Here is a 20,929-nt window from a genome sequence, read left to right as displayed (position 1 = left end):
AATTTAGAAACCAGAAGGGCAGATATTTTTTTTTTTTTGTAAGCTTAAATGCACTTTTCATGTTGAAAAGTGACTGCTAGATGTGGTATTTATAAAAATAACCAAGGGTTTGGATCGTGAATATTTGCATGAAAACTACTCAGAAATGATCAGCACCGTAAGGATTACTTACTGAATATGTTCTATAGTCGCTAAAAATTCATGTACTCATTTTGCCAGTCCCTTCCACTAAAAATTAACACTTACCAAAGAAAATACTGTGAAATATTCTAGCCTTTCTTCAATAGGTAGGAACCAAAGTATAGTATCAAGGTTTGCTGCTTAAAATACCTAAATATCTATCAAATTTTCTATAAGTGTGGAAAATATAAATTTTTTTAATGGATTAATTACATATGCAACAATTAGAAAGCAGAGCTGGAAGTTGATTTAGGAGATCAATTATTTCAACAGTACTGAAATTTATTATTATTGGGCCTGTCTTTCTACTGTAGTAGGATAGGCCCTTCATATATCCCAACATCCCTATTTTCACTTCCAGAAATCGGTGGTACTTCTGTACAACAGCTAGAATCCTGTCCCTGGGTAGCTGTGTTCTGCAGCCGTCACCTGAATCGCCAGGTATCATTAAAAACTTCCTCTCCCTGATCCTAGTCTCGATACCCCGGGGGATTGCACCATTCATCACATCCTATGCTTTTAAACGTGCCTGAGTTGTGGATCCAGATTTTGCTGGGAAGAGAACGGTCAGCTTTCCCCATGGACTTCGTGCATCTGTGGTAGCATAACCTTCAACTCAGTTCAGCTCACTTTTGCCGGGGGAACGCACGGAACATGCAACGAGTGTCCACCCCGCTGGCCACCGGCGATGCTCAGCGTGTGCCCTTAGGTAGGGTGGATCTGATGGCTCTGCTCTCCCTCCTGTCCTGCTGGCTGAGAGTAAATACTACATTCTTCAAACGATTTTCAGAAAGAACTTTCAGGGGAAAAGGTAGGAAGAAGGAAAAATCTCAGATTAAATTCTCCTAGAGCTTTGTCTGAGCCTCCAAGGATATGTCAGTGCCTTCCCACAGCTCAAGAACTGCTGATCCAATCCATTTCCCCTGCCCAAGGGCAGGATCAGTTATAATTAAACTGATGCTGACATGATTGTCTAGCCTGTCTTGTAGCATCTTCATCACCGGAGATCTTTACTTTCCAAAGTAATATATTCCAGGGCTTCACTGTCATTACGGTTGGACAGTTCTTTTTTTTGTTTTGTTTTCTCCCTAGTGTCTTATTTAAACCTTCAGTGCTCCATCTGAAGGACATTAATGATTGTCCTTTTCACTTAGACAGATTGTCCCTTTCCTCTTGGAAGCAAAAACTTTCGCATTACTGAGGACTACTGACTTCAGTCCTTTTGTTTCTAGGCTTTGTTCTATTTTTCATTAGAAGTCATTGTCTTCTACGCTTCTTCTCTACCTTGTAACTTATTTGAACTCCCTCCACCCTTAAGTGTGGTGTCCAAAACTGAATAGCATATAATAATTTAGCAGGTCTTAAACCAGCATCCCTATCTGTTCGTCTCACAAGATGTGGGCTTTTTTTTGCAACGGCACAGAATTAGTGACACGATACTCTCTTCAAATCCTAGGGGGGGTTTATTGTCATTAATTATTGTACTAAAATAATCATTACAGTCCTGTTCATTAAGACTAATGTCAAATTAAAAGCAGAGGTGTTTATCTGACAAATACTTAAAATTACTATTTTTTTTTTACATTTTAGGTTTAAAAATTATTGAAAAATGAGCCATATGTGTACTGCTTGGCAGTTACAGATGATGCCAGTAGAATCGGGTTTGGAGTCATGATGGAAAAATGAGTAAACTCCTGAATATGTTCCTCTTTTGTTATTACATGAATGTAATACTCCACAATCATGAAGTCCCTCTACCGAATCACTTAGAAAGGAAAAAGGAGGAAGCTGGCTAATGCTGATAAGGTAACCATGAAATGCAAAGAGTAAGTTAAGAGATTTTGTGCTTCTGCTGGTAAGTCAAGGATTTATAATGTTTGGCAAAATTACTTGGAGTTATATTTTCAAACAAAATGCCTCTTACATCATTTTTTTCCACCCACTTGCATCCTTTCACTAAGTATGATAAAACTACAGTTGGTTATCTTTGCCAGGTTTTTGCTGCCTTAAGAAATAAGACAAATGACAGATAACCGATGGTTTAGAATGGCAGATATATTAGTTTCTGCTTACATGTTCTGACCTTCTTAACTGGAAATGAGCAGGAATGCTGAGCAGTCATTAGTAAAAGAGTTGCATGATTCGTTTGAGATTCGGCTTTCTCACGTGTCATCTTTATTAAGCAGCACTCTCTTGATATGGGACTCAGGTTTTAAGTATGACTATTTGTGAATGGCCCACTCTTTTCCCAGCTGAAGTAGATGCTGACCATTCCACTCGAGTAGAATGTGTCACCAATCACAGTGACACAAACCACACAGGGAGACTCTAGGCTGAAGAAGGTACAATTCAGAAGCACAAGCATCAAACAAAATAAAGGGATCTAGGGAAAATTTAGTCACGAAGGCAGCCAGCCATCCCCAACCACCCAGTGAGATTCCAGTATAAGGTGACAGGATTCCAGTGTCTATATAAGTATAAAAATAAGACTTAGAAGATTCTAAGGCTTGCACGGTAGTAATGAGAGACGACCAAGAGCAGCTCTGCTTGCCACTTATTTAGAGCGGTTCGAAGTCCAGTCAGCCTCTGTAGTTGTGCTGTGTCAGGGTTTTTCCAAGACTAACAGCGTACGTGGTGATCTCTAACGGGTTTTATTTAAGGTTTAAACAGAGATCTGCTTGAACGGATACACTGACATAAAACTATGCCAAAGCTATTATACAGTCTGTTTTGATGGAGTTGTTTAGATCGGCACCATCTTCAACTGAAACTCATAATACCTCTGTTAAAGTAGCGTATCTTCCTGCTGGCTCAAAAAGCATGGCAGAAATAGCAATACCACAGTTATTGCTTCAGTTACTTCCCATGGATCGTTAAGAACCCTGATCCAGCAGATCAGCCATAGTTTTGAGCCTTGAGTTAGATGACTGTAACTAGGGATACCTTAGATGCTTTCAATTGATGCACTTAAACCTTCAGTAGAAACTTGGGTATTATTTTGCTGAAAACACAAGCAGTATCTTACAGGAATGAGGTTAGTGCCACCTCATTAGTCAGCGTTTGCATGACTGGCTTTAGAGCAGGAGCTTGTACCCAGTGTCTCTCCTCAGTTTTGCTATGCAAGGCAAAAATAAACAGTTTCAACCTCATTATGTAGTCATGGCTTTTCCAAATTTTTTTTTAATAGAGGCAGCTTTTGAAGAGAGACAGAACCTGCTTTGTGCAGATTCCCTATTTTGCCAAACCCACAACTGAAAATTGCAGCTTGGTCTTATCAGTTATTCAGGCTGTTGAATATGAAGCATCTGCTGAAGAGAGTGTTTGCACAACACCTTTGGAGGAACGGGCAGAGAGGAAAGGCACAAGCTGTTAGAAAATAGTATCAGTGGCAAAATAAAAGGTGGTTGAAAGCACAGTCAGCCTGCAGACCTTTGCTTCAGCTACACAGAATTGAATGGAAGTATGTCATTTTTGTATTCATCAGATAATTCCATTTAAAAGCCACGCTTAATTTAGTGAGAAGGAAAACTAGGACTATAATCTGGGCATATTTTACATATCTTCATGTGCAGATTTAGTTCAGCCATAAGGCTCAGGAAGGAGCTTAACAAATGATCTGTTGTTTCGGCAAGCATACTAACATGATCTTAATTTAGTAACAACTTTTTCCCTAATGAGTTTTTTGAATAAACTTCTGTCTCAAAGACAGAATTCCTGTATTCCAAAATACCAGGATTGAATTGTTGGGGTTTTTTTTAATGATTCATCCAGAGACAGAACAGATGCAGAAATGTTTCTGGTTACAGTCAGGATGTTCCTTCTGTGAGGGAGACTTGCATGATTGGAATTATTAAGGAAAGTTTTAAATGTCTCTCCACTTCATTTAATTCTCGTAAGTTTTAACAGCCTTTTACAGTAGGCAGTTACTGGAGCCGCAGTTCAGTTACTCTGGTGCACTCCACAAAGTCAAGCCTTTGAAATCCGTGGGTGCTTTCTTCTCTGCTGTTGTACCTCATGCCAGCAAGTACAGATGAGAAGTTATTAAATACAAGAGAGGCGCGTTAGGAAAAAAAATTTATTAAATACGAGACTTATGTCTGACCTGCTTCCCCCAAACCACTTCTCTCTCTGTGGCAAGAGTCACAAGCGTGTGGCAAAACATTCAGGATTTCTTTAAAGAAAAATTTAAATACTTAATATGTCATTTTTCAAGGAAGCATCACATTTTATCCTTTAGCACGTTTCAAAAGTGCATAGCATGTTTACAGAAAGACAAGTCTTGTGGCTTGTAAAGCTTCACCAGCTAATGCATTAAGTACAATCCCCACGGCATGCAGGGCCGGGCCAACTGCTGCACGGGCGTAAGAATGAACACACGCTCTGTTAACTTACCTAATCTGATTACCTGATCAGGTGAGGTAAGATCTGTTAACTTACCTCGTATCTGGGAGTGGGGAGGTATGTCTTCTGAAGTCGGGTTTAGAACAGCTCTGGTATGATAACCACAAATTTTATTGCAACATTCTTTACATAAAATCACCCAGAAATAAGCCTTTGTGGTTTACTACAAATAGCATGAGAGGGGAAAGACTCAAAACTATCCTCACCTTCTATTGCTGAATAAAATGTAATCATAACATGGATTAATTTGCCACTCCAGTGTATACTATCATTAGATTAGATTACTGCATTGAAAAATCATAACCAAAGTATGCATTTTTATTTAGAAAATGCTCAATGCTATGGTTCTGTATGATTTAAATTATTATCAACATTTCCAAGTTTTATAAAATTAATATGAAGAGTGCACTGATGCAAATTCCAGCGATCTGACACTCAGAAATCCAAGTAATTTACCGTTTTCTAAACATCTCTAAAACTCTCCTAAAAGCCATTTAATAGCGAGATTATCTTGTATCTCATGTTCCAGCTCTACTAGTTAACTCACACAACTCAGTATATTCAACTAACAATTCAATTGCTTGTTAGCATGTCGGTATTACACCTTTGGGAAAAAATTATATTTAGTTTCTTTCTTCTAGAATTTACTATCTATATGTATTTGAGTATGTTTTTGTTATTTGTTCACAGGATAAAAGTTTGGGATCCATTTGAACACCAGCATACCATTACTCCAGGTTATGAAGGCGTACGTCACCCGCAAACTCCAGCTGCTGGAGGAAAGGGCAAAAGCAGTCCTACTTGCAGGTCTGTAAAACCAATTATTATTCTGGTAATGCTTCTACAATTCTATTTCTCATCCTTCTCCAGTAATAGATGGCACATTACCATTAAACATTTACAAGGCAAAAATTCCAAGTAGGCACTCACGTAGGTATATAGTGGGCTGTAACTCTAGTATGGTTTTGATGTTATCTTAGTTTTATTTTTTATTTGAGGAATGATAGGTACTTTTTCCTTTTAAATGGGATATTGAGAACTTAAACTTTGCTAACTGATGAGGTCAAAAGGAGCCCCAGAATAATTCTGTGGGTGTCCAGTAGCAGCCGACAGACTAGGGGGCATGCAGCCCCACCTTTGGCCATGCACTGGACAGCGGGATCAATGATCCCAGTTAGCAATCCCTCCCTGTCTTGGGCACCAGGCATGGGTAAAGCGCCCCTCAGGCAACAATTAAAGGCATTCTTCAAGGCCTGAAAAGCACATAGTCCAGAAAGGACAGGGTCAAAAATAGTCAAAGAGCAAGAAAGCAGAACTAAGGAAATAACAGTACCAGATAGCCTTCATGCAAATAGCTGAAATTTGTTTACCACAGGTTCCCTTTATTCTAGGCTTTCAGTCTTATATGCATTTCCACCACTCAAAATAATAACCAGCGAGAAAGCAGTATCTCCATACAAGCCTGAAAGGGACACACAGCTTTCATGCCACAAGTATGAATGCTGGGGCACCTGTGGGCAAATGAATTAATTGCAAAACCTCTGTCCATCTCTCTCCTCCTTAAAATAAACAAACCAACCGATAGTGTTCCTCCACTGCCAGCAAATGCAGCTCCTGTGGTAACCCCTCACACAGTACCTGTCTGGGCTGCTGTCTCCCAGATGAACCCTGCTCTATTCCTCACTAGAAGGTTACAGTTGCAAGTAAATTGCAGTCTTTTTCCCCAAAAGCATGAAACAGATTTACGTACCTTGAAGTTGTCAGATTTTTAAATTCATACTGCATATAATTGCATAGCATCCAGTTTGCCTCCCACAAAAAAACCTCTGCCTCACTGAGACCGTGCAGGGGCAAAATGAAGTTTGGTGTGGTATCTATAAGCCTACCATTTCCTAGCCTGACTGGTGACCTAAATAAAACTTTCAGTATTAGGTTTTTCCAAGATGTAATTTATACTATGGCTGTCAGGAGTTAAGATAGCAGTTGCCATGGAGCTTTAATCTTTTTTTAGGCTTTAGTCAAAGGAAGCTGGAAATCTGTATGCTGGGTAGAACCCTGCTCAACAGAATTTTATTTAAATTGGGACAGGATTTTATCCTAATTTCTCTACTGAAAGTTATTCTCAAAGGTTCTAGAATTCTTTTTATTTTATTCTGTTTCTCAGCAGGAGATTAAAGTTTCCTTTTAGGCTTCTTAAATCACACTACATTCAACCACAGAAGCACCCAAGTTACTTCCCCTCCACTCCTCCAACTATAAACTGTAACTTTCTACTAGTCTTAGTAGAAACGTGCGCAGCTAATCACTGTAGTGAAACTCATTCACTAGTTTTTCCATTTTCAGTGGAGGTATTCCGTTAAGTATGCAGAAGCGAAACTTTGGGGAGGATTTTATTTTCTATGTGCCCACTAAGCACTAATCCCCCTACGCTGGAAAACAGGCCTTTGGAACAGGAGAAGTAATTACACTTTGAATCTGTGTGTATGCTACTTATAACCTACTTGATGTATATTTCAGGAAAAAAGCAGCATGCAACTCGTGAAGTGCATCCCCAAGTACAAAACTGGCCATGCTATAGTGAGTGATGTTCTGCTAGAACACAGCTGCAGCACAACAGAGATGCAGTCCAGTGTAATACTTGCTGTTAAAACATTGCTGACTTAAAATTGAAGTTGCCCTACCAGGTAAACCAAAGGAAAGCAGAACTAGCTGGGGAAAAAAATTGCAAAATTGTTCTAAAGGCTTATTTTGACAAACTGCCCTACCCCGACCAAAAATTAGAAAGGGTTCAGATGCAATACGAGCTTGATCGTAAGAGGCGACTTGCATTCGAAGGCAAATGACAGCTTCGTTTAATGAAAAATTTGGTAGAATTTTCACTAAATAGAACCGTTTACTGGCCAGCTGTAGTGGAAATCCATAATCCTAGAGCTGTTCCAAGGACTGCAGGGTAATCAGGAAATTGGCACAAGAGAGGATTTAAAACTATTTCAAATCTTTTGTGGCATGTATTATAAAAAAGGCATGACAATAGTAAAAAATAAACATCTTTTTCCTTCTAAGATGTCCAAGTCTGTGGGACTTGAACACTTGCACAGTAACATCTGGTTTTACCACTGACAGTCAAATGTCTCGCCTAACTAGCACTGGACAGAAAAACGATTCTTGTGGGTTTGAGTGACAGCCCTGCTCATCTCGAGAGGCTGTCCAACTGTCCCTTCCACTGAAAAAAACACTTCTTTGCAAGGTATCTGCTAGCAGCCAGGAAGAACCTAAAGAAAACTGTACTGTCTGAAAATTAAAGAAACAAGGAGCATCTCCAATCTCTTGAAGACAGCTATTCAGAGATGGAATTGTTCACTGTGCAAAGCTACGCACCTGTGAATAGGATTCAGAAAGCCGTGACGGTCAAGGATTCTGCTTGAAGTAGCTCAAAAGAACTTTTGAGAAGTGAGGTGAATAAGCTAAGAAGTGCCTGGCTTCAAGAACAGATGCTTTACTTTGAATTGCAGGGAGATACCCGTCTCCCTTCAAGGTTTTCAGCCTTTCTTGAGTTAGGCTCCTATAGGAAACTTTCACAAAACAGCAGACGTTACTACTTCCCTAACCTCATCTGACTGGTCTAGCGCAGACCTTCCCAACACACATCTCGGTTAATTTGTCGGGTCTGTGGCATTCCACAGGTCAAACCACACTTGGCCTGCCTCAAGTCTCCTCTGCAGACAGCCAGGGTTGCTAGCCCTAACAAAGATAGATATGCTGCTTCTAAACTGTAGCCTTAACAAGTTGCTTTTCCTTTGCCCACAATACATTTCTTGGCTGAGACCGAGTAGACAGGCTGTCTTTCAGGACTAATACATCTGCCATTTGAGTTTAAAGCAGGCTTCAGCGACAGCCACCACAATAGCATTAGCTTTGAAATACGCAACAGAACAACTTCAGACATATTACCTGATGTGATAAAGTACCTTTGCGATTTGCAGGAGCTTTTATCACTGCTCTGTTAGATTCAGGTATATATGGGCGGGGGAAAAGTATTTAAAGCAAGTTGGGCTTTTATATGAAACCTGCACTACTTTTTCCAGTTTGAGGTGCCAATGTCAAAGACTTGCAGAGCTACAGGAGATGAGACCTCTTAGTAAAAGAAATATATGTGCAGATAAGAGGGAGAAAGAACTCTAAGCCCTTAACTTGCTGGTGTGGCAATCGCTGTGGTTTTGTCCCTTTAGACTGGCTGGATTTTACAGGAGACTGAACAGGGTACAGTTCAGCACAGCTGAGTAAAGAATAAAAACCCAGATTAAGACTTTTAAGAATCAGATCTGTTTTCAGTCAGAAATGGTAGAAGCCACAGAAGTGCCAAACTGCTAATTTTAAAGAATTAAATCAGACAAACTGTAGTAGTTTCCTTCAAGGTGAAGTTAGAGGCTTTTAAATGAAGGGGGGGGGAAATATCTTCAGAGTTAAAAAATACCTTCTTTACAAAGGCCCACTTCAGTGTTAAAAGAACATCCAAAATGGAAAATCCTTAGATAAATTCAGGCAAGAATGGGGCATTTCACTTATTGTTCTGTACCAGTTTCAAGACTTGTCAGTACCACATTACCATTTCTGGATGTATAGATTAGTTAATGCTTGGCAGGGAAATACAGTTAAAACTAGTTTAAATACAGAGGTATTATCATTGTGCTTTTTAGCAATGAACAGGTATGAATGTACAACAGCATGCAGAAGACTACGCTAAAAGAATTTGTACCTATCATGGCCGGTAATTAACTGTATTTGGATTCACGCAGCTTACACAATAAAAAGTAACACACGGCAACTGGAGGAAACCTGTATTAATCTTGTGTACTATTCCTGAGCTGGCAGAATTCCAGAGTCCAAAAGAAATGCATCAACTACTGGGAGGTAGCAAGATAGCTTTATCGTATACACAAATATTATTAAATTGCTCATTTTGCTTTCAAAACAGTACGGTTTCTATTAGGTGTATTTTTTGTTTTGCTTTAAAGGTTGGTTTGATTAAATGATTAATTTGTCAAGATTAATCAAAGTGGCCCACGGGACAATAATCAAAAACTACTCTTGATGTGGTACCATTCCTTTTAAATAGTTTGTGGGGACCTTTTGCTACTGGTGAACTTGCATTACTTCAAAACTGAAATGCAAAAAGGAAGAACAAGTGCACCATATTTTCAGATGCTTCAAGAAAACAAAATGTAACCTATGCTGAATTAGGATGTTCCCAAGCAGTAAGCAAAGAAGCAGTTCCTGTGTAGTTACATGTACTTCTATCAACTTCCAAAGTGTTTATTGCCAGATATTTATGTTACTTAGACTTACTTCATGACAGCCAATATGTGTTTTGAAGGTGAACTGGTTTAACGGTGTTTACTTTTCATTTTTACCTCACTAGTGAGGTTCATCCTTTTAAGAAAAGGAACTCAACATTAAGTGGCAATGTTAAGAGTTCTCTACTTACCTTTCTGATTTCATACTAACATCTTATGTGCGTCTTCACCAATTACCATTGATCTATGAAAATGGATGCAAAACCACAAAATCTGGGTTTGATTAAAAAAAAGGTGGTGAAATGCTAAATACCAGATAACATCAGATCTTTTCTCATGTAAGTTTCTACAACAAATTAGCCAGGGTATTTAAAAGAGAGAATTTTAGAGGCACCCATGAATATTTGGGGCACACTGCTAACCTGCTTATGAACAATTATTTTAAATGAAGGGGGGGGGGGGAATATCTTCAGAGTTAAAAAATAATGCATTTGAGCCATTTTATGTATTAGGCAAGCAAGTGCCATTTCCCCAGCAATATTTTCACTGAAAACCTTAGGAATTCATATTCCGATCTAGTAGAGACATTAGCATAAAAAAAAAAGCATCCCTGCATTAGAGATATTTATCTGGACCACTCAGAATATAAAATTTTCTTTCTATAACCACAACATATACGTCCTACTTTAGCAATTACTCCAGATGAACAATTATGTAAGGCTCCCAGCTTTCCCTCTGCCTTGGAAAAAAATACTCTTGATTTAGCCAGTAGAAACTCAAGCACACTTTTCAAGATAAATTAGTAATGTTAACAGTTACAATTCCGCTTGTACTTTGTTCAGCAACTTTGGTGTTTAAGAGATGTTTGGTTTTAATACTAGGGAGCATTGCCATTTTAGGTAGATATCAGTTGTTGATACAATCCCCAGCCCAAGGCTACCAACCAGTCTTTCCAAGAAGGAAATTTACGAATCATTAAGCTGTAACTACAGAAAAAGGAGAAAAATACACAGAAGACCGCTTATAACACTTGTCTCCAACATGTGAGCTGGCCTGGTTATTCTCCATCAGTAGCCATGATCCAGCCCCCTCAAGAAAGCAATTTTTGCAACCTCAGATTAGCTACTCGGCCTGAAAAGCAAGACAGGCCCTTGGCACAAGGTTCACCTTCTCTCCTACCCTGCTGATGGTCAGGGCCCTTACAGCAGTTTCCTGCACGAGTTGTTTACTTACTGCGGTCCAGGTCTCCCCAGTGGAGCTAGTCCACTTACACCTACAATTTTAGAGCAAAAATTCAAACCACTGGCTTTACGTTCGTCTGCCATATGTTAACTAGTATTACTTGCAAATGCTAAGTCCTGTTAAGGAATTGGATCATAACTGTGGGAACAGGCTCAGTATTTTACATCGCTTATAACTGTGCATCGATTCATACCATCTGGCCCCAGAGCACCCAGGCTTTCTTTACGCCAAGTGCAGTGCATTCAGCCCTCCAGCCCCGGGCCATCACAGCCCTCTAGTGGGGATGGCAGGAGGGAATTTGGGTGGCATTCATCCATTGTGGCTTGCTTTTTGCTCATCTGCCTTCTGGGCTGCTCTCAACTCAGCACACCTGCTTTTCAATCAGGCTCGGCCAGAGATGGTGTCACCTTGGTGCTGTCAAGGGAGACCATAGCAGCAAAGAGCAGAGACCTGTGGGGACTTCTGAGCACCTGCAGCCCACCAAGAGGTAACACCCCCCCCCCCCCCCCCCAGCGCTGCAGAGCTGCTCTGTCTGCCTTGCCAAGCCCACCAGGACACAGGCAGTCTCAAGGAAGAACATTATTGAGCAGGACCCCTAAGTGCAAGCTTTGGTACACCACTCCTCCATCAGCATCTCCCATTGCAAAGGAACAGGTACAGCTAGTTTCACCTTTTTCCCCCCCACCACCTCCTTTAAAGCATGGGGGTGAGGAAGTTTTACTTCTACTTACGACCCAAGTAATATTTAGATACTACTGGCTTACTCCAAGACAACACTGTTACATAGCCAGTCAGAAACCAGCTGGGATTTATCTAATTGCTCTGTACCAGTCATGCTCATGTTTTGGGGATTTTTTATCTATCAAAACTTTCACTGAAACCTTTTGCTTTCAGGCTTTTTGAATAATTGCCCAAGTCCAAGAACTGTGCCTAAAGCCCAGTGTGGCCACACACATACACAAATACCACTTAAAGAAAAACAAAGTTTACATCCCAGAGAATACAAGTCACTTTTCGGCTCTCTAGAGATTGCTCATGATGAAGGCTCCATCACATTTGCAATTTCTGTTCCCTGAGATGGGATCCCTTGAGTGGAAGGGACATTGACTTCTACCACTTCAAGGCTCATATAGGCAGTGGCAAAACATAAAACTATCAGGGAAATAGTTTTGGCATTAGAGAGACCACAATAAAGACCACATCAGGATGCTCAACAGAATGCAGACAAAATCTACTAAGAATATCCAAAATTGCTTATGCACTATAATTCTACCATAGCCACGAACTGACTCCCAAGTGTAAAGTCACAAAGACGAGTTTAATATTGACAAAAAAAAAAAAGCTTAAGTTAGTGGTATTTTCTTCCTTGAAATAACACACTGGTCATATGAAAGTCACTGAAGAGGTCTGCTTTTAGCTCGGAAGACTTTTACAGTTACAGCTGAATTCAAAAACCCCAATTCCAAATGTGTGATGTTAACACAAAAACTGAGAACTCAAGACCTGGGATAAAGAACAAATTCAGTTGTTAAGATTCTAGCAGTTAGGTGAGGCCTTTCAAGGCCTTTCCCAAAACATGAGAAGTTCTTCAGTATCTTTCCCACCACCATTATTTCAAGATTCACAATGTTCTTTAAAATACTAATGGGGTTAAATTGAAACCAAGCGCCATATGCTTGTAATGTCTTCTGTGAAGGTCTGAAGCCACCCTGTATCAATTATTTGGTTATTCAGTGCAGAAAGTTAAAGATCACAGAAGGTATAACAGCTTTTAATACTCCATTAATATTATAGATTAAAAATTATTGCATAGTCTTATGCATTTCCTAAAACAGCGTTCTCTGGAAATTAAACATTTTAATATAAAAAGAGCAACTCTTTAAAACATGAATTGCTTTCACTACCTCGATCTTCTATCCTTTTTTGATTTGTCAGTACATTTGTCCATTGTTTTCTCATTGTCTCCTCTGCACTTGGGGCAATACCACTTGCCCTTCGGTTTGTAGGTGAGTCCAACACATGAGAAGTGGAACCACTCGATAGGACACTGTTCGTTGTCACATCCTATCATTTCGCCATAAGACACTTGGTTGCATAAGCAGTAAGTTGGTTCATTGGGATCAATTGCAAACTCTACAGGTGAAACCTCTCTCTCTTGTTTGGCTTTGGAGCGCTTTTTCTTCTTGGAAGATTTAGATCTTTTTTCTTTAGGTGGCTGATCATCGCAGTCATCAATACCATTTGCTATATGGCACAGATCACGGCTTTCGCTGGTTCGCTGGCGACGAGGTCTACGCGAAGACCTCTCTGGCTGGCAGGACTCCATCTTTGCCTTTTCCAGAGGCTTTTCATTCTCAGACAGATCTTGAAAACATTGAGAGTGTGTTTCCATTTGCCGGGCTCTATTCTCTACCAGTTCTAGCATTTGAGTAACTATTTGAATTTTCTCATCTCCAAGTTCTTGGCTGTTGATTAATGCACGCTGAAGATGCTGCTGCAAGCGTTTCTTCTGAACAGGATCATTTTCTGACTTGTATTTTTCATAGACATCATCTATTTCTTTTAACGCTTCTATAAAATAAAGATAGTAAGAATAATTAAACAAGATGGAACATGCTCAAGAAAATATAGAAATGTATTTTTAACTGATGAGAAATAGTACAAATTTTAATTATAGTATACCCTAGTGGGCTAGATTGGATATTTTATTCAAGTTACCCAAGGTCATCAAATCAGCGTGTAAGATCACAATCTGTTCCAAGAAAAAATTCTTAAGTTCCAAGAAAAAGCAAGCTTATTTTAGCCATTGGAAAAAGAAAGGATAAACCAAGAAAGGGAATCATAGCTGCTGGAGCACGGATAGTCCATATCCTGGCTCCATCTGAAAAAGCAGGAATTTCTGTTGAGAGCCCTTACCACAGTAGTTCCAAAACCCTGGCCTACAAACTAAAGCTATAGCTTATTGTACCACAGGAAGAAACTCAGAATTCATATAATCATTACATAATATATAACACTCCACAATTAGGATATCCAGATTCTCTGCCTTCCCCTTCTTATTCATCTAAACGTTTGGTATTACACTTTCAAGTTGACGTCGTTTTAAATAAAGAGTATGACAACTGAAGTTACATAATAGTATAGTTACAATCGGGATTTAAATCAACTTAAACCACTCAAAATGCTTTTCCTTTTTTAAGCAATCAGTAATGAGCGGCTCACAGTCTGACTTCTAAGCTTTTCTTCTTGCACGTCGTGCAAAATAACTGAATGAGTGGCTGTGAATCTTTAATAAAATTTAGTTCTTGAAAGCGAGTTTAATGAACCCACACAGGGTTAACAAATGCCTTATAAGCCAGCCTTAGTCTGTACTCTACTTTTCTGTACTGCTGGATTTTAAAATAGTATCTTCAGATCAAAACTTACACTAGATCTATACGCAAAAGACAGAGAAATTGCTAACGTGGAAGGAAATAGATTCGTAGAACTGACAGTGAAACCTGATGCACAGTGTTAGCTACAGTACTGATTCCTTCAGAAACAACTTAAGGATTTTATTTAAACAGGCAAGGGAATTTATGAATGACACTACTTGTTTTAGAAGTAAAAAGATAGGCAGTACAATCTATCCCTTCCTGAAAGCCTGCGTTTCACAAACCAGCTTTCACTTTTAAAGTATTTGTCTGTTGTACGGTTGTGAAATGATTCAAGCTTGTGCTAAATGGGAACCATAGATATTACCTCAACATTGTTCAGAGTGATTATTTTTTCCTGCTGACATCTTGAAAGAGTAGCTTAAGCACGAACGGTCATTTTTTACTATAAATTCTGAAACCTGTATGACAACAGTAGCCAACAGCATTTTGTTCTGTTTCAGACCTTCACTAGGGGAAGATAAAAATCAGTACTCTGCCTGTGCAATAATTCACTTAACCTATTTTTTCTCAATACTAGCATTTCAACTACCGTTAAAAACACAGCTGAAGTTTCCCTGCATCTTCAGCTGCATTGCTTGCCTGTTACCCTGACAGCGGTGGCGGTGAATCTTACTTACTCTCTGCTCCTGAAAAGGATGGAGTAAGGTATGTTGTACGTGCTGAACTAGAGAGGCATAACCAGCGTACAATGTTCTGCAGCCACATTACCTTCCACCCAGCTTGCTTTTTTTTGTGTGTGTGTGTGTTGGGGGGGAGGGGCGGATGGGGGTGGTGGAGAGGAGGCAATGTAGGTGCAGTTACACAGATTTCCCATAATGGGAATGCCCTGCCTAGAAAAACCCACAAGCAGTAACTGTTCACTTTTTCACACTGTGACAAAGAAAAACATTCACCCTATGTTGACTGCTCCCTGAACGCAGCCCATGAAGATATACTGAAGACTTTAAACGGACCACCACCCAATTAAAAAGAACTTGTGGACTGACAGAGATTAAAGTTCACCAAACTCCTTGTTGGTCCCCAAGATTAGAGGAGGCATCCCATCCAGCCAGCCAGCTAAACGGCTCTGAAACCCCTGCTACAAACCAAAACACACACAAAAAAAACCCCAGCACAACACAAACCAGGGCCAAGTGTTCATTACAAATAATCTGATTAAGTTTGGTGGAGCTAATAAAAGCTAAAAGGATTTCAGTTTTCCAAGCACAGGAGTGGCTTTGTCCCTCCTGCATGAGCTACCGCTACCTTTTAAGCTAGCTGGAATTACAGAGTAACTGCTTTTACATCTTCAGACTTGGGCCTAAAATATTTTTATGCAACTTTTTGTTGTTGATGACATTCCGGAGGCTTTGGTAAATCCGGCAACGAACTTCTGCTTTGGCCCAGTATCGTGTTAGTGGCCGGAGGAATAAAATCCAGGAGACGGAGCCTAAAGAGGAGGCGGAATCTATTCCAGGCAGACGCGGAGTGACGGCGACAGGGCAGGTAATGAGCGTGCCAGGCAGCCCAGCCTTGACCGAGAATTCAAAACGCTGCAGACAAGTCTGCGCCCCGTAGACTTTAAAACCGCGGAACACTCACAAAAGCTCCGTTCTTGCATATCTTCCTGGGTAAATTAGAAAGATAATTGAGAGAATCCGTTCACAATAGCCGTCTTCTGAGGCGGCCCATTTAGCGGCTGAAAGGCCTTAACAGCCCCCGCCGAAAGCCACGGGGAAGCCAGCCATGCCAGGGGAAGGGGGGCCAGCTCCAGCGCCCGCCCCCCGGGACACCCCTCGGCCCGGGCCCCGCCGCGCGGTGCGGGCGGCAGCGCTCCGCCGCGGTACGGCCGGGCGCAGGGCGGCGGCAGAAGGTGCCGCAGCCGCGTCGCCCACGAGGAGGAGGCGGGACGGTTTGATCGGGATTTAATCCGCGTTTCGGCAGAAGCCGGAGCCCGCGGTAACTTCCCGCGAGCCGGGGAACGCTCCGGGGAGCCGCGCCTCAGCCCCCCCCCGGGCAGCAGCGATCAGCCGCGGGACGGCGGCACGGCTCCGCCGGGACGCGGCACCCGCACCCCCGCGGCGGCGGGGCAGAAAGGGCTGGAAAACCGATTGCCGCCCCGCCAGCTCCAGCGGCGCCACCGCCGGTTCGAGCAGCGGGGCTGCCCGGCGGGGGAAGGCGGGGCGGGAGCGGCCCCGCACGGAGCCGGGGCCTAGCACCGGGCACGGAGGCACCGCCGGCTCCCAGCGCCTCCGGTGACCGGCCGCCGCCCCGCCGCCGCCGCGGGGCGCCCTCCCCCGAGAGGGACCGGCCGCCGGCGAACGCGGCGCCCCGGCAACGCCGCCGGCTCAGCCCCGCGCAGGCCCCGGCAGGGGGCCCACCCCGGCGCCCACCCCCCTTGCACCGGGCCCGCCCCAGCCCCGGCCTCTCCGCGCCGGGCGCATGTGCGGCGGGAGGCCGCCCCCTTCCCACCCCCCCGTCCGCCCGGTGCCCTGTGGCGGAGGCCGCGTCCCGCGGCGGCGCCCACCTTGGCACTGCGTGTCCATCTCCCGCAGCAGCGAGGCGTTGCGCTGGATGTCCAGCGGCAGCGACTCCACGCACTCCAGGTAGTCCTGCACGTAGAGCGAGAGCAGCCGGGCCCGCTCCCCGCCCGGCGCCGCCGGCCCCGACACCAGCTGCGGCCCCGCCAGCATCATCCCCCCGCGCCAGCAGCACATCCGCCGCCGCCGCCGCGCCGCCCGCACCGGGCGCGGGGTCCCCCGCGGCGGCCCCGCTCCGCTCCGCTCCCTCCTGCCGCCGCCCCCCTGCCCGCCGGGGGCCGAGCTGCGCGGGCCGCGCCGAGGCGCCGCGGAGGGGCGGTGAGGGCTGAGCGCACCCCGGGCCGGGCCGCCCCGCCGCGGGGTCCCGCGCCCCTTCCCGCCGCGGTGCCGCCGCCGAAGCAAAACCCACTCGGAGCCCCCGCCCCTGGCCGCCGGGCTGCGCGCATGCGCGAGGCCCTGCCCTTATAAGGCGCGGCTGGCGGCGCTGCCAGGGGTTCGCATTCTCCCGCCTTCCCCGCTCGCCCGCTCCTACTGGCCCGGCGCGCGGCGGGGGGCGGGAGCCAGCGCGGGGGCGGAGCCTCTCTTAAAGGCGCACGCCTACTCCCTCCGCGCCCGGGCGGAGCGGTGACCCCCCCGTGGGGGGGGGGGGGGGTGTCGTGGCCGTGGCGGTGGGCAGCCCGCGTCCCGCAGCCCGGCGGCAGCGCGCAGTGAGGCGGCGGCGCCCGAGCGGGCCCGCCCCGCCCCGCGCCGGGTGCCCCGGCGGCGCCCGTGTGTGGACGGGGGCGCGCGGCCGCTGCGGGGGGCGCTGAGGCGCCACGCGCGCGGGGCGGGAGCTGCCCCAAGGGCCGGGCGCGTGCGTCCCCCGGGCACCGCCATGCCCGGCCCCGGCCCCGCCGGGCAACCGGCGCCGCGCCCTCGCCGCCCTCCCTGAGGGGCAGCCGGGGCCGGCCTGTGCCCCCTGCCGCGGCCCTGTCGCACCCTGTGCGAGGGCGAGCCGAGGAGCGCAGAAACGCCGGCCGGGTGTGAGTAGTTGCGTTTTACCTGCAGCTTTCAGTCAGCTCCCGCCGCTGCGGAGCTGTTGGCAGGGCAGGAGCGGCGCCGGGGCCTGGCTCCGAGGACCGGGAGTGTCACCAGAGGGAGACCCCCGGGGGTCCCTCAGGCGTGCCTCCTGCTCTCGCCAGGCGTGCTTGGTAGCGCGGGCTAGCGCCTCTCCTTGGTCGGTCGCCCCCTGTTTATTTGCTCTTCCCAAAAACGTTCGCTGACCTTGGAGACGCTGGGGAGTTTACCTGGAGGATGTGCTGTGGCTGTCGCGGAGCGCGCTTTGTTCCCTCTATAGGCTGTGATGCTCTGCACTGTGTTTTCAGTCGGAACCCTGAAGCTCCCCACATTTTCAGGAGATAATGGCAAAGATATCAGAGCTAGCAGAAATGTGCAGCAGGTTTACGTTTGATGCTGAAGCCTTACCATTTGCACCGTCCTCTCATTTTCTCGGGAGTATTTTGGCATACAAAATAATCTGCCAGCACTCTCGAAACACGCCTGTTCCGAAGGCATCGTGACTGACAGGAGGGGGATGCGAGTAAGTTCTATTGCAATAAAACGTGTACGCGCGTTACATTGTTTGCAGGCGGCTTGTGTATTTCTCTCCCAGGCGCTGTTGTGAGCTGTATGTGCAACAGTTTATTTCTGAAAAGCATTTTCCGTCGTGAGGTTTGTACCCGTAGCAGAGGGACAGGCTATGTGCAGGGAAGGCAAGTTTAGTCTGCTACACAAGTGTGCTCCGCTGCCAAGCTGTTCTCACTGCAGCAGCTGATAGGGTGCGGCATCTAGTTCATTCATATCCTCCAACTGTAAGAAGCAGTAGTTTAGACTGCTCTTACCCATGATAAAAGCTACCTGATTTAGCTTTAAAGAAGAGCAAAGTGATTTCTACTAAACTATCACTTAGGGAGGCTGAGTGACATTTTATCCTGAGGAGTCATTTCAGAGAATTTCAAATAAGGCATCAAAGAACTTTAGCCTTTCGAAAGCCGCTTGCCTGCCAACAAACCTCCCAAGTTTGACACTGTATCCTGTCTTTCCCAAGGCTGCTGCAGAATTTGCATCAAATGTTGGCTACAACAAATATAATAGGAAATAGAAGTAGAAACACACTTTTCAGCTACATGCTTTTCCCTACTGGAAGAATAATACAAAGCAGATTGAATTATTAAAAGGTTGAGATTTCATCCCCACCTCTCTGTCAGGCATTTCTCTGATCTTTACTACATGAAGAATAATCGGTAAGCATCAGGGAAGAAAATCTTGTGGAGTCTTGAAACATCCTGACAGGACCTGTACGTTTTGCAGTATGTTGCATTTATATTTCAGGAACCTGAATAAAAGCGGGTAAAATGCAACATCTGGCAAACAGAAAAAACAGCATCAGAGATAAGTGAATTCAAGGGTAAAATGGTGTGTGTGTGTAATCTAAATTCCCCCAAACCCCTTCTGTCTTAAATTCCTACCTGTAGGTAAGCGGCCAGTGCTGAAAGAGTACCGGTACTGATCCTGTAGATAACATTTTAGAATGGCATGATCTAGAGTAGTGGTTAAGTAGCAGTACAGGTTGCTCAGAGAGGTTGTTTAGTCTCAGTCCTTGGATATTTTCAGAGCCTAACTGGATGAGGCCTGGCACAACCTGATCTGGCTGTGAAGCTGGCTGGCTTTGATGGCCTCCAGAGGATTCCTTCCAGCCTACTTTTTTCCTGTGGTTCTGTGAATACATGTTCTGTGCCGGGTAGTTCCATGGCTAGTCCTACGACAAAATTAGTGTGTTGAACTTCACTGACTTTGTCTGGCCAGCCTGCATATTACCATCTCACATGATGGCAATCTGAAAGTGTTATTTTCCTAAGACCCGGGAAAGTATTTAAACACATCCTTAACTTTCAACTCAGGCAGCTGCTAAGCTGCTATCCTACATGACAGTGATTTTCATACATCTACATCTAAGATGTGAAGTAATTGTAGCTGTAGACGGGCAGCTTTGCCTGAGTCAGCAGTGTGTTGGCAAGTTCATAGAAATGATGAAAACAAAGTTGTAGGCAGTACTTTCAAAACATTGTTACTCTGATGTCACCAGCCAAAAAACCAGGAAGTAGTTTGCCAAAACTCAGTGTGTTCATATTCTTAAGAGGACATCTCCATCTTAAAATCTGTAACACCAGTAAAACCAGCTGCTGCTTTTTTGTGTGTCGTGACAGCTCAGATTAATGAAGCTAAGCCTCAGATCATTTTATGCTACTTGTCTCATTTTTGCACAAGCAGATTTGGAAAGTGAAATTAACCCAGTTCCATCGGCAGCGAACAGCTAAAACTTAATGGTGTGGTATTCATTGCTGTCACTTCTGAGTAACTGAAGCCTCTTCAGTTTAATTTTTTCATATAATACTAACAGATAATTACTGTAGAGGCAAAAAGCACTACCTGTATACCAGTGCCAAAGGACCTAGATTAAGTGATACAATATTCTTTAGAAAGAAGATTCTTTCTGTTTCAAGGGGATGTGTTTCTGCTTATAATGAGCTTCAGTGGCTGTATTGTTCTGCCATGTCATGAAGAAAGCAAGCTGAGAAATAGAGATTTCCCCTACAAAGCAAAAAACCATAGGAAAAATGTTCATTAAAAATTAGCATGTTATTTAAAATAAAAAATTAATTACTATTAAATGTTAATTTAAAAGTAACATTTTGGCATCCCTCTTTTCTGACAAGAAACTAAATATGGGCCACTGGTAAAGAAATAGCCAAGAAGGTCTTTTTAGAATAATTTGTAACATTTGTGACAGGTGGTTTCTGTGCTAAAAACTTGCTGT

At 44.1% G+C, this 20,929-nt stretch overlaps 1 protein-coding gene and 1 long non-coding RNA gene across 3 annotated transcripts; one reads left to right on the top strand and one right to left on the bottom strand.

Moving 5' to 3' along the window:
* The first annotated feature begins 658 nt into the window (after positions 1-658).
* LOC121092387 lies at positions 659-9,555 on the top strand. 2 transcript variants are annotated; one of them, XR_005829278.1, is made up of 4 exons: positions 659-991; positions 1,771-1,866; positions 5,272-5,388; positions 7,099-9,555. It is a non-coding gene; the product is annotated as an uncharacterized LOC121092387 (long non-coding RNA). The 2 variants fall into 2 exon arrangements; XR_005829273.1 differs by having other exon boundaries at positions 5,272-9,555.
* A 2,861-nt stretch (positions 9,556-12,416) lies between these two features.
* ING2 (inhibitor of growth family member 2) lies at positions 12,417-18,627 on the bottom strand. The gene is given in 4 exon segments (XM_040582317.1): positions 12,417-13,688; positions 17,061-17,367; positions 17,369-17,653; positions 18,538-18,627. Coding segments are annotated over 4 exon segments (1,353 nt in total). The 3' UTR covers positions 12,417-13,017.
* Between the last annotated feature and the right edge of the window lie 2,302 nt (positions 18,628-20,929).

The sequence above is a fragment of the Falco naumanni genome, chromosome 1 (genome assembly GCF_017639655.2).
Source record: "Falco naumanni isolate bFalNau1 chromosome 1, bFalNau1.pat, whole genome shotgun sequence".
Lineage (NCBI taxonomy): Eukaryota > Metazoa > Chordata > Aves > Falconiformes > Falconidae > Falco > Falco naumanni.
The sequence above is the reverse complement of the archived record's forward strand: the minus strand, read 5'-3'. Positions and strand labels throughout refer to the sequence as shown.